The following is a 12,286-nucleotide window of genomic DNA, read 5'->3' as shown; positions in this document are numbered from 1 at the left end:
ACACAGTGAATCTGAGGACAGCCAGGGCTATACAAAGAAAACCTGTTTCAAAAAACCAAGCAAACAAACATTAAAAGGATAGAGCTGGGGCTGGAGAGATGGCTCAGAGGTTAAGAGCACTGACTGCTCTTCCAGAGGTCCTGAGTTCAAATCCCAGCAACCACATGGTGGCTCACAGCCATCTGTAATGGGATTCGATGCCCTCTTCTGGTGTGTCTGAGGACAGCTGCAGTGTGCTCTATACATTAAATTAATAATACTTAAGGACAGAGCTGAGGCAAGCATGGCATCAGCTACCCAGAAGCTAAGGAAGCCCCGTAAGCCCAGAAACCTGGGAGCAGCTCAGCAACATCACAATGCTGCATCTCAGTAAAGAGACAGTGTGAAGACACGGCTCAGCAGTTAAAGTGTGAAGACACGGCTCAGCAGTTAAAAGCACTGGCTTCTTCTCAAGGAACCCAGGTTCAGTTCCAGGCACCCACAGAATGACTCACAGCCATAACTCCAGTTTCAGAAGATACAACAACTTCTCTTGTTCTTAACCACACACACGGACATGGTGTCCATATGTTCAGGCAAAACACTCAAATACATACATACACACACACACACACACACACACACACACACACACACACACACACACACACACGCACACACACGCCAGGCATGGTGGTTCACACTTGTAACTCCAGCACTCAGGAGGCAGAGGCAGGCCACAAATTTAAGGATAGCCTGGTCTACATATCAAATTTCAGAACAGCAAGGTCTACCTAGCAAAATCCTAAAAATAACTAAGAATTTTTTAAAAATTATATTCCCCTACCATGAATAACTATATAGCCAAGACTCCAAAACGTGGTTCAAAATGTTTCAGAACAACAAACTAATTTGTAATCCAAAAGATAAGTGTCAACTAAACTTTTATGTCAAAAAATTACAACTATAAAAAGAACTAATGATAAATTACTGCACAATTTTCTTTATATCAAATATACCTGACATTCATTCTCAGAAAACTTACTGCTTTTGTGGAAAAGAAAAAAAAACTTGCCTTTAATTTTGTTGTAACATCTTTTTTGGAAAGTTTCCTCAGCACCATTCGGAAATCAGAATCTACAAGGCTGTCTATGTCTTCCGCCCCTTGAATAGCAGGAACATAGCCCAGGTCACTGTGAGATGTTCCAAAACCAATAAATCCAGGGACTGTTCCCTGCTCTTTGGCAAGGAGTTCTGCAGCTCGGCCGCTGTTTGAAGGCTGATAAGAAAAACAAAGCAAGAAAAATCAGAACACATTTTCACACATACATTAATTTAAAATATTTTTAAAAATAATATTCCACTTTTGAACCACAGTGTTTTGACTGATATCTATAATATACATATCCACTAGTTGTAAAAGTTAGGGTCTCTGTTGTTAAAGAGAAAACAAATATTTGAACTATACAAAAAAACTAATATAATTCTTTAACTCCTCCAGTATATTCAGTACTATGCACTGCGTTTTGCCCCAAGCCTGAAATGTTCCCTGGAGATGAGTACTTTTGTCATAACAAACAATCCTAGTCTCCTAAACATTCGTGACATGTTGAGGAAAGGCCATGTAGTCACACTGGCCTTGAACTCCTGACCCTCCTGCTATAGTCTCCCAGTGCTGGATTCTAGGCATACGTTATCACTGGGTCAAAACTGATTTTGAAAACTGTAGTTACAACCCATTAGTTACTGATGATATCAATATAATGGGCATGTAGTAGAGAAAAAGAATGAAAGTCCAAAGCCCAAAATATACATTTACTTATGAAAAATTTAATTTCCGTATACAATATAGACGGTATCTGCATTCATATATGTCTTATAATGATGTAAACTAATAAACAGGCCCAGACTTTTTATTCACCTAACAAATTTTGTTCTTTATACTGAGATCTAACATCATATCCTGCTAAAACAAATAAACTCATTTCCTAAAATTACTATAATACACACAAAAATCAATGTAATGATCGAGAGAAGAGACACATTCTTGACCTGCAGTGATGCCTCAGCAGTCAAGAGCAGTTTTTATTCGTGGAGAACACCTTCAATGGGCTGCTCACAACTCCTGTAACTGCAGCTCCCAGGGATCGGAAGCCCTGCCTCTTCTGCACATTGAGGGCACCTGCATTCACATGTGCACATTCCCACACATGCAAATACATGTAATGAAAACTTTTTAAAAAACATTCGTGTTAAATCATGACCAGTGTTTTGACTGGTACATAGTATACGAGTCCTCTATACTAAAATACTAATGAAAAAAATTGAGCTATTCAAAGAAATCAGTCACTATCAACTAAAGCCAACCTGGTGTACAGAGAGAGTTCTAGGACAGCTAGGGCTACAAGAAGAAACCCTGTCTCAAAAACAAGCAGGAAACAAGCCACAAAACCCAAACCACGAGCCCTGAGCCTGAGATTTGATGCTGATAACTATGGGCGTGAGAAAATGCATCAAATCCTCTGCTTCCCATTGAAAACTGTTTCCTTAAATGTACAAACTGTTTTACTCAATGTTTACTATGGGCATAAAATACATTGATCTGTATATTCTGATCTTTGCAGATTAGATACTTATACCCATAGCCAAATAAAAATTATAAACCTAAGGGCCAAGCAAAATGGCACAGGCGGTAAAGAAACGTCAGGCCATATCTGAGGACCCAAGCTACATCCTAAGTCCCACATGGTGAAAGAAGAGAACTGAATGCCCTCTGATCTCCTCACACGTGCACATAGGCAGGCATGCTCATGCACATACACAAATAAATATAATAAGCACTTTTATTACAAATTAAGAATATTAGGCAAGCTGGATGGTGGTGGTACATGCTACTCAGGAGGAAGAGGCAGGTGGATCTCTGAGTTCAAAGTTTAGGCCAGCGTGGACTACAGAAGGCATTCCAAGTCAGCCAGAATTACACAGAAAAAACGCTGTCTCAACACACGCACGCACACGCGAGTGCACACACGCACACGTTTGACCCTGCAGAACCCAAACAAAAAGCCTGGTATAGCTACATCAACTGGTAGTAGTATGTGACCTAGTGCTGTGAAGGTCAAAATGCATGTGAGCACACTTAAGAACCTATTCTATATTTGGCAGTTCTTACATACAATACCTACCTATCCACTCTTTGTATTTGGATTCTCTAAGACTATTTGAGTTAGTGATTCTGAGTCCATGGTTTAAAGTCCAGAGTGAAAGCTTATATGATCTTCCACCACCTGCCTTCACCTTTTCGGGTTCATTTACCACCCTTATCCTACTCTGCCCTCCATCCTTCCTTCATTGTCAGGGTCCCACCCCGACAGTTATGTTCCAGACAAAGGCATCAGATCCACAATTGGGGCCAAAAGCTGATGACTCTGGCAATTTAACTATCTTGCTATTCAGGGAAGAAAAGAAAAAAGAAAAAAGAAAAGGAAAGGGAAGGGAAAACTCAGGTACACATAGTCAACACACATACCAGATGAAGCAGAAAAAACTACACCAATTGACTATTGTTATTAGCTTTTATACCTTCTCAGGATAATTGATCACCTTTTTTGAAGCATTTTTACATTAAATAAGGTTACAGCAAGTTTAAGGCAATCGTTTAAATCATAGGGTGATAAGGCCTAATGAGTTATAGCAGAATTGTTTACATGTCTTTCCTTTAAGACTAGTACCTGGGGTTGGGAACGAGGAATGGATGAATTCGATTCAGCAGGGTTCCGGGCCACGGAGCAGGCGAGTGAGCTAAAGGAGAAAGGCAGTAAGGCCCTGCATGCTGGGAGTACGGACAAGGCCTCACAGTGCTGCTCTGAGGAAATTAAACTAAATCCCCAGACCATGTGCTCTATAGCAATTGCTCTGTACCTAGGAAGGAATCTACCAGAAGGCCTATGAGGACGGCTGCAAGACTGCTGCCCTGAAGCCTGACTGGGGCAAGGGCTATTCAAGAAAAACAGCAGCTCTTGAGTTCCTAAGCCAGTCTGAAGAAGGCAAACGAAGAAGGTTTAAAAGATGAAGCCAATAATCTCCAGCTTAAGGAGGGTTTGCAGAACATGGAGGCCAGGCTGGCAGAGAGGAAATTCATGAATCCTTTCAACTTGCCTAATCTGTACCAGAAGTTAAAGAATGACAATCCTTGTCCCAGGACAAGGACACTGCTCAGTGACCCCACCTACAGAGAACTCATAGAGCAGCTACAGAACAAGCCTTCAGACCTGGGCATGAAACAAGATCCCTGGGTCACGACTACTCTCAGTGTCCTCCTTGGGGTTGATCTGGGCAGTATGGATGAAGAGGAAGAGGCAGCAACACCCCCACTCCCGACCCCTCCCACAAAGGAGGCCAAGCCAGAACCAATGGAAGAAGATCTTCCAGAGAATTAGAAACAGGCACTGAGAGAAAAGGAGTTGGGAAATGGTACCTACAGGAAGAAGGACTTTGACAAGGCCCTGAAGCATTCTGACAGGGCCAAGGAGCTGGACCCTACCAATATGACTTACACGACTAATCAAGCAGCTGTGCACTGAGAGAAGGGCGACTACAGTGGATGCCGGAAGCTCTGTGAGAAGGTCATGGACGTGAGCAGAGAGAACCGAGAGGACAAACGGCAGATCGCCAAAGCTTATGCCTGAGTTGGCAATTGCTATTTCAAAGAAGAAAGGTACAAGGATGCTATCCATTTCTGCAACAAGTCTCTGGCAGAGCACCAAAGCCCAGATGTACTCAAGAAGTGCCAAGCAGGCAGAGAAAATTCTGAAGGAACAAGAGCTCTGGCCTTTATCAACCCTGACTTGGCTTTGGAGGAAAAGAATAAGGGCAATGAATGCTTCCAGAAAGGGGACTGCCCCGGGCCATGAAGCACTATACTGAAGCCATTACAAGGAACCCAAGAGATGCCAAACTGTACAGCAACTGAGCCTCCTGCTACACCATGCTCCTAGAGTGCATCCAGCTAGAGCCAACCTTCAACGAGGGTTAGACACGAAAAGCGGCTGCTCTGGAAGCCATGAAGGACTATACAAAAGCCATGGATGTGTACCAGAAGGCGTTAGACCTGGACTCCAACTGTAAGGAAGCAGCAGACGGTTACCAACGCTGTCTGATGGCACAGTACAATAGACACAACAGCCCTGAGGATGTGAAACCATGGCTGACCCTGAGGTACAGCAAATAATGAGTGACCCAGCCATGAGGCTCATCCTGGAGCAGATGCAAAAGGACCCCCAGACTCTGAGCAAACACTTAAAAGAGTCCTGTTATATATAACACAGAAGATGCAGAAACTGATGGATGTGGGTCTGATCGCACTTCAGTGATAACTGGCTGGTCCCCTCTTCCCTTCGCCAATGAGGAAAGGCGAGCTGGGACGGTGGCAAGAAGCACTGGGCAGATCAGGAGAAGAAAGGCTTGTTTTTATATTTATACATGCCTACAAGAAAGACAAACTCATCCAGTGCCACCTCGAGCCCTCCCAGCATACGCATGGTCTCTTCACTGCTGCCCTCAATTCTGAGTGTCCTTCCCTGCCCACTCCCAGCCTCCCCATCACTATCTTGGTTGCTCCCCTATAGTTAGTTATTTTTTATTTGGGGCAGTGGGTGCATACAGGGAGAGGAGGGTATTCTTCCCAATCTAAGGTCCCAGCTGTCCTTACTTGTTCTTACCCATGTCCCCCCTCAATAAAACATGCCAGTCAGGCATGGTTATATGTTGAAAAACAAAACAAAACAAACAGAAGAACTAGTACTTGACTAAACATTTACTATATTTTCTAGCCTTTTAAAATTCATTATAAGTTTAAAGCAATAATTTTTGTCTTAAGTTAGCACAGTTTTGTCAAGTGACCAATCATCTGCCTTGTGTCTTATTATTTTGAAGTCTTATATAGATAAGCTAGTCCTTCATTTCTTTTGTTCTTGCACCTACAATAAACTGCCCATTCCTAATTTATGGCTCTTGGTTATGAAATAGTGACCTCATTCCTAACCTAGGAGGAAAGTTTTCCCAATCTGTAAATTTGTTCCAAACCTATTTTCTTTTCCTATTGCAATTAGCCTGGGACATAAGAAGGTTTACAGAGTTCTATTTGCAGCTTTTCTTTTCTATAGGGGGCTTGCGATTACTTATATCAGTTTTGGAATTCTATAAAATCATTATCAGAAATTATGAAATCATCAATACGTCTAAACAACATTATTACATAAAAATATACCTTTATACTCATTTGCAGGAAATCTGCCCAATAGGGTGAGCTGATGCCCAGGAATCATTAGGGTATTTAGTAGTGGCAGGCCAGGCATATCAGCAGTGCAGAAGCAGGGGATGCAGGAGGACCCTGCATCTCAGAGTGCACGCATCACAGCCATGCAAGACGGTGGGACATGTCCAGAAAACTCACTTGCTCGCCATAGCTTTTCCTAGATGGGGTCTTCACATAATCTTTTCTCTCTATCTGAAAGCCCTTCCTTTTCAATGCCTGACAAACTTCTATTCATCCTTCAAGACACTAGTATTTACAACGCGCTTCTCCTTCAGTTCGAACAGCACTCACTTCTGTTCTCTTACGCTCTTTCCTTCATGTATTCATGCCTATCTTTTTTTTTAATTTAAATTTTTAATAATATTATTTTTTTAAAAAAAACTTGGAGCTGGGTAAGTGGCAAAAGGGAGGAGCCCAAATTTTTACCCCCGGTTGACAGCCGCCTAGGGGAAGGGCGTTCAGCCAAGGCCCCAACTTTTAGCCCCTAAGGGCTGTAGGTATGAACCCCGGGCTCGAAGGGATAAATCAGGAAGATGGGGCACCCAGAACCTGGGATAAGAATGGGGGCAAATGCCCTGGGGAGAAGAGGGTCAGGACATTTCTCAGAGGCCCAGGGCCCACATAGGCATCCACATGAGTACCCCCATCCCCCAAAAGTCATGCCTATCTCTTAATTGCTTCACACACCATAATAATATTCTTACAAATGTGTGCCTCTCATTTACTTCATGAATAGCAATCAGAAGCTATGTGGTGGTGTAAACATGTAATCCCACAATCTCAGCACTGGAAAAGGAGGTAGGAAAATCATGATGTTAGGGCCAGACTCAGCTAACATAATGAGATCAAGTCCAGCCTGATTGATATGAGACCCAGTTTCAAACAAAGGAAAGGGCAGTTAGCTATCTTAGTGGTACAAGCCTGCAGTCCCAGCACTAAAGAGGGTGAAACAAGAAGATCCCACATTTGAGGCCAGTCTAGGCTACATGGGAAGTCTCAGACTAGGCTATACCACATAGTAAAATCCCATCTCAAAACAATAAAAAAAGACATGTATCCACTATAATCTACAAATACATATAGCTCCCAGCACTATTTTCTATTGAACAAATGCTACTTTTAAGGTCAAGTCCAGGCCCAGTAAGATGGCTCTGAGGGTAAAAACACTTGCTTTGCAAGCCTTCAGACAATCTGGACTTCCATCCCGGGAACCCACAAAAAAGGAAAGAAGAGAATGGACTCCTGAAAGTTGTCCTTTTACCACCCCTTTATTAGATATCATTTTAAAAGCTAAACATCAAGCCCAACTCTGAAGCTTCCAAGCTACAGGAATTTAAGCAAGTAAACTTCTCTAAACTTCATCCTTAAATGAGGTAGGAGTGATCAATTCACTCTTTGTCATTTGCAAGTAAGTTTCTAAAGTACCGCAATAATTGATCCCAGCAAGAATCATCTAAAGGTGTGAAAATCTTTAGGGATAAGTCTATTTAACACATGAACTTTACAGTGCTCAACATTAAGCAAATACTACTGAGACCAAAAAAAAAAAAAAAAGGGGAAAGTGGCTGGAGAGATGGCTCAGTGGTTAGGAGCACAGAGTGCTTTTCCGGAGGTCCTGAGTTCAAATCCCAGCAACCACATGGTGGCTCACAACAAATGGGATCAGATGCCCTTCTCTGGGGTGTCTGAAGACAGGTACAGTGTACTCAGAATAAATAAATCTTTAAAAACAAAAAAGAAAGAAAGAAAGAAAATTCACCCTGGTCTACAGAGCTAGGTTCAGCCAGAGCTACATAGAGAAGCCCTGTCTTACAGGGAAAAAAAAGTATTGTACACTTCTGGTATGATATACTGAGAATAATATCATAAAAATGACTTAATCTGAACTGATATAAGGAAATAATTAGATGAGTGTAAACAAATCATGGCCAGCTCTTTCTCATTATGACATAAAAGACACTCATTTAAGATGCAGCAAATGGGAAATTGTCTAAATCAAAAGACTACATGTGTCTTTTAAGTGGTTTTTTTTTTTAATGTGTCTTTTAATGTATCCCTTCCAAAGGAACAAGTGATATGTGACTGAGTCATAAATGCTTTGAAAATGTTATTATCTAAAAACATCATCAAGTGAGTCCTGGTGGTGCACGTCTTTAATCCCAGCACTGGAGAGGCAGAGGCAAGCAGATCTCTGTGAGTGACTTCCAGGCCAGCCAGGTCTACACAGAAAAATTGTCTCAAAAAATACAAAAACAAAATAAAACAAAAACAGAATTAAAAATATAAAGGCTAGTAGAAATGTGAATTGTAAATCTACTCGTATTTAGACATGCCACCACGGTTAAAGTGTCAGAGGTTATTTGAAGAATGGCATTGTTTTTAGATTGTATATAAGGTGGAGAATTTGGGTGTTAAAGACTGAAATTAACTCATAGGGGTCAGCAAAATTTATAAATTAAGAGATGAAATGAAATATGAACAAATACTAGCAGCTGGTGACTCAGTAAATATAAAGATTTCTGGGCTTCCCAACATGCTGGAGCACTGGAGAGGAGATGGCCACTCTAACTGGTTGTCTGCACAGTTGAATTCCAGGCCAGACAGAGCCTCACACAGGCAGTTAGTTACACAGTCAAATGGTCTCAAAACAAAACAAAACAAAACAAAGGCTGGTTGTGGTAGCACACTCCAAAGGCAGAGACAGTAAGTAGGATCTCTGGGAGTTCAAGGTCAGCCTGGTCTACAGAGAGTTCCACCACAGCCAGTGTTACACAAAGAAACCAACACACACAGAGAGAGGCAGGCAGGCAGATCACACACACACACACAGAGTGAGAAAGAGAGAGAGAAAGAGAGAAAGAGAGAGAGAGAGAGAGAGAGGAGAGACATGCATCACTCTGTGTGTGAGAGACATGTACCTCTGTGTGTGTGTGTGTGTGTGTGTGTGTGTGTGTGTGTGTGTGTTCCTTTAAGATGAAGGCAGCAGAGAAACACCTGCCTTCAAAATTCTTACAAAGCACGATAGTAATTTACATGGCTCGCGGTGTTGTCACCACGGAGAACCACCACATTAAAATAGGGCTGCTATGGGAGGAAGGGTGCATTGAGGTGTCTGTAGGCACCTAACATATGGCTAGCCAGAGCCTGCCAGGCCAGGCCAAGTTCATGGCAAGTTCAGGGTGGCCAAAATGAACTTGGAAGCAGGAAGACCGAAGTAAGCTGGAGGCCAGAGACCCAATGGGTGACACCGATTTGACAACAGGCATACCACCTACGGGCTCGGGCCTTGGCAAGGAGGGACAGGGAAAGCACATGAAGCCCACTCTTGCCAATTCTCACAGCTCCTACACAAGCTGGGCCACCTAGGCAGGGGCTGTACGGGTACTCGCTGACACCGTTTCCCGGCGACACCTCCCTGTGCGCGCTCCGCTTCACAGATCCGGCTTGAAACGTCGTTTGGGTACCAACTCCTCGACCCGTCCACCCGCAGGGACGCACACCGGGAGGTCACACGCCTCCTTCACGGCCCTCTGATCACCCTGGCAGCGTGCCGCGGAACTACCATCACGGGACTCACCCTCAGGTTCCCCTTGGTCCGCTGCTTGTTCTTCCCGCCCATGTTGACGGTGGCGGCCGGGCTCTCAGTCTGCAGAGCCGAAGTTGACACGGCCGAGCCACAACTTCCGGTCCCTCGCGCCGGAAGGGGACTCATTGTAGCCACTTCCCCCTCGCCTTTCGGCTTCCCACTTCCGCTCCCGCCTCCCTGTCAGGACTCCGACCATCCGCTGCCTGAAACGTAACAAAGAAGGCCACGCCTGCGTGAGTGGCGTCAAGGTTGACCAATAAAAAGCCAGCGTTGAACCCGTGGCGCCAAACGTGCTTTAGGTATTTGTAGTGGAGCGGTTTCTTTCCTAGCGTGTGGGAACTTGACCGCAGCTATATTCTCCCAGAAGATAGCAATAGAATGGTATGGAAGTAAGTGTGCTAAACAATGCTACAGGTAAAGAAAGTGAGGCGATCATCCATATGAAAAACAGACTCTCATCTCAGGCCCATGACAAGAGAGAAAAATCATGTTCTGCGTTCTAGATTTAGATACTGTTTTACGCTATATTTTTGTAGAGCTCTCCCCATTTTCCATACTAAAGTGAGGCAAGAGTTAGTTAGGTCATAGAAAAGAGCCCATAGTAAATTGGACCAAACTGACAATATCAGACAGATATTGATAGTATCAAACTTTGGGTGCTGCTCTCTCGTTGGTAGAGTACTTGCCTAACAGACGCAAAGGGCTGGCTAAATCCCTCGCAGTATACCCTCAAAATCCTCTAAATTTATGAACATCTAAAGATTATCAGTGAGCTATTGTTACATGCCTTGATGTAAGGCAAGAGAAAGTGTTGAAGAACTATTAAGTATTCTTGCAAAAAGAAAAAAATCAAAGTCGAGTCTAGCTGAGCTTCAAATGTAATTTACAGAGTACTGATACTGGCACAGCCAAAGAATTCAGAATGTGGGAAATTCTACCCACCCCCCCTCAATAGTTTTGCAAACAAATATATTGACGAGGTTGGAAGAAAACATTTTAAATGACCTAAGACAGATCTTGCAAATATAATGTGTGGCTCTTGTTTGAATCAAATTATATGCCAATTAGAGGAATGTGAATCTAGATTATATTTTTTATTTAAAAATTTTTAAATGTGGTGTGTGTGTGTGTGTGTGTGTGTTCAGGCACCCATGGAAGCCAGAAGAGAGTATTGTATCTTCTGGAGCTGAAATTTCAGGCCTTTGCGAGTCACTTGACAGAGGTGCTGAGAACCGAGCTTGAGTCCTTTACAGCAAAGGTTCCTTTAAAATTTCTAATTGCATTCAAGACTAATAAAGAAGCATCTCAAACATCTTTGGAAAACTAGTTGCTATTTGGGGAAATAACTAAATATTTATCGCATGCCTCACTCAAAAATGTTAAGGCACAAGGGCCGGAGTTCATAGGTTTGGTGGTTTATAGAGGCTCAGTGGTTAAGTGCGCTGGCTGCTCCTCCAGAGGTCCTGAGTTCAATTCCCAGCAACCACATGGTAGCTCACAACCACCTGTAATGGGATCTGATGCCCTCTTCTGGTGTGTCTGAAAACAGCCACAGTGACTATATATTAATTAATCTTACAAAAAAAAAAAAAAAAAAAAAAAGAGTGCTTACTGCTCTTCCAGAAAACTCAAACCCAGCTTCTACCTCTCTTGTCAGGCACCTGTATAAATGCAGTTCTGGGGAGGGGGGTCCAACACCCTCTTCTGACTTCCATGGGTATTCATGCACATAAACAGAAAGCAGATATATTTTTGAGGAAGCCGTAAGATATTGCATAAGGATGCACATATACTCCAGGATAGCAGAGTGCTGCATACTTTCAAGAGAGGACTCAAACCAGCCAAGTCCAAGACTAATCAGCAACAGCACAGGAGTGGAGACTAAAAAATTTTATTTCTTAAACGGGCAGTAAGATTCTGGCTATTCATTATCTCATGCTTATAACTTTCCTTAGACAATGTATAATGTATCTTATATGTATAATGGAGCCCAGGCAGTGGTGGTGCACACCTTTGATCCTAGCACTTCAGAGGCAGTGGCAGCCAGATCTCGAAATTCTAAGTTTAATTTACAGAGCAAGTTCCAGGATACCCAGGGATAAACAGAAGCTGGCGAGATGGCTCAGCAGTTAAGGGCACTGACTGCTCTTCCAGAGGTCCTAAGTTCAATTCCCATATGGTGGCTCACAACCATCTGTAAAGGAATATAATGTCCTCTTCTGGTGTGTCTGAAGACAGCTCCAATGTACTCATATACATAAAATAAATAAATATTTAAAAGAACCAAAAATAATTAATTTAAATTAAAAAAATCTCCATGCACACTAAAAGCTAAATGAATACAAACAGTGGGGGTGTTGGTAACTAACTTGGCATTCCTGAAACCTGAGTTGGATTCCCTCCAC

General features: G+C 42.8%; 1 protein-coding gene and 1 pseudogene across 3 annotated transcripts in view; one reads left to right on the top strand and one right to left on the bottom strand.

The window, feature by feature from the left end:
- Positions 1–9,993, bottom strand: part of LTN1 (listerin E3 ubiquitin protein ligase 1) — a 55,345-nt gene extending 45,352 nt beyond the window's left edge. Inside the window, exons 1-2 of one of the 2 annotated variants that reach the window (XM_080919016.1) lie at positions 9,873–9,993; positions 1,055–1,258 (exon numbers count right to left, since the gene is read on the bottom strand). In XM_080919016.1, the coding sequence (XP_080775142.1) occupies positions 1,055–1,258; positions 9,873–9,914 (246 nt within the window). In that variant the 5' untranslated portion in view covers positions 9,915–9,993. The remainder of the gene's footprint in view (positions 1–1,054; positions 1,259–9,872) is intronic. The other variant, XM_080919017.1, reaches the window with a different exon arrangement.
- LOC308422201 (stress-induced-phosphoprotein 1-like) lies at positions 3,730–5,351 on the top strand (annotated as a pseudogene). Its single transcript has one exon. The product of its transcript is annotated as a stress-induced-phosphoprotein 1-like (transcript).
- Positions 9,994–12,286: the final 2,293 nt, after the last annotated feature.

This window comes from Micromys minutus (assembly GCF_963924665.1).
Source record: "Micromys minutus genome assembly, chromosome: 7".
NCBI lineage: Eukaryota > Metazoa > Chordata > Mammalia > Rodentia > Muridae > Micromys > Micromys minutus.
The sequence above is the reverse complement of the archived record's forward strand: the minus strand, read 5'-3'. Positions and strand labels throughout refer to the sequence as shown.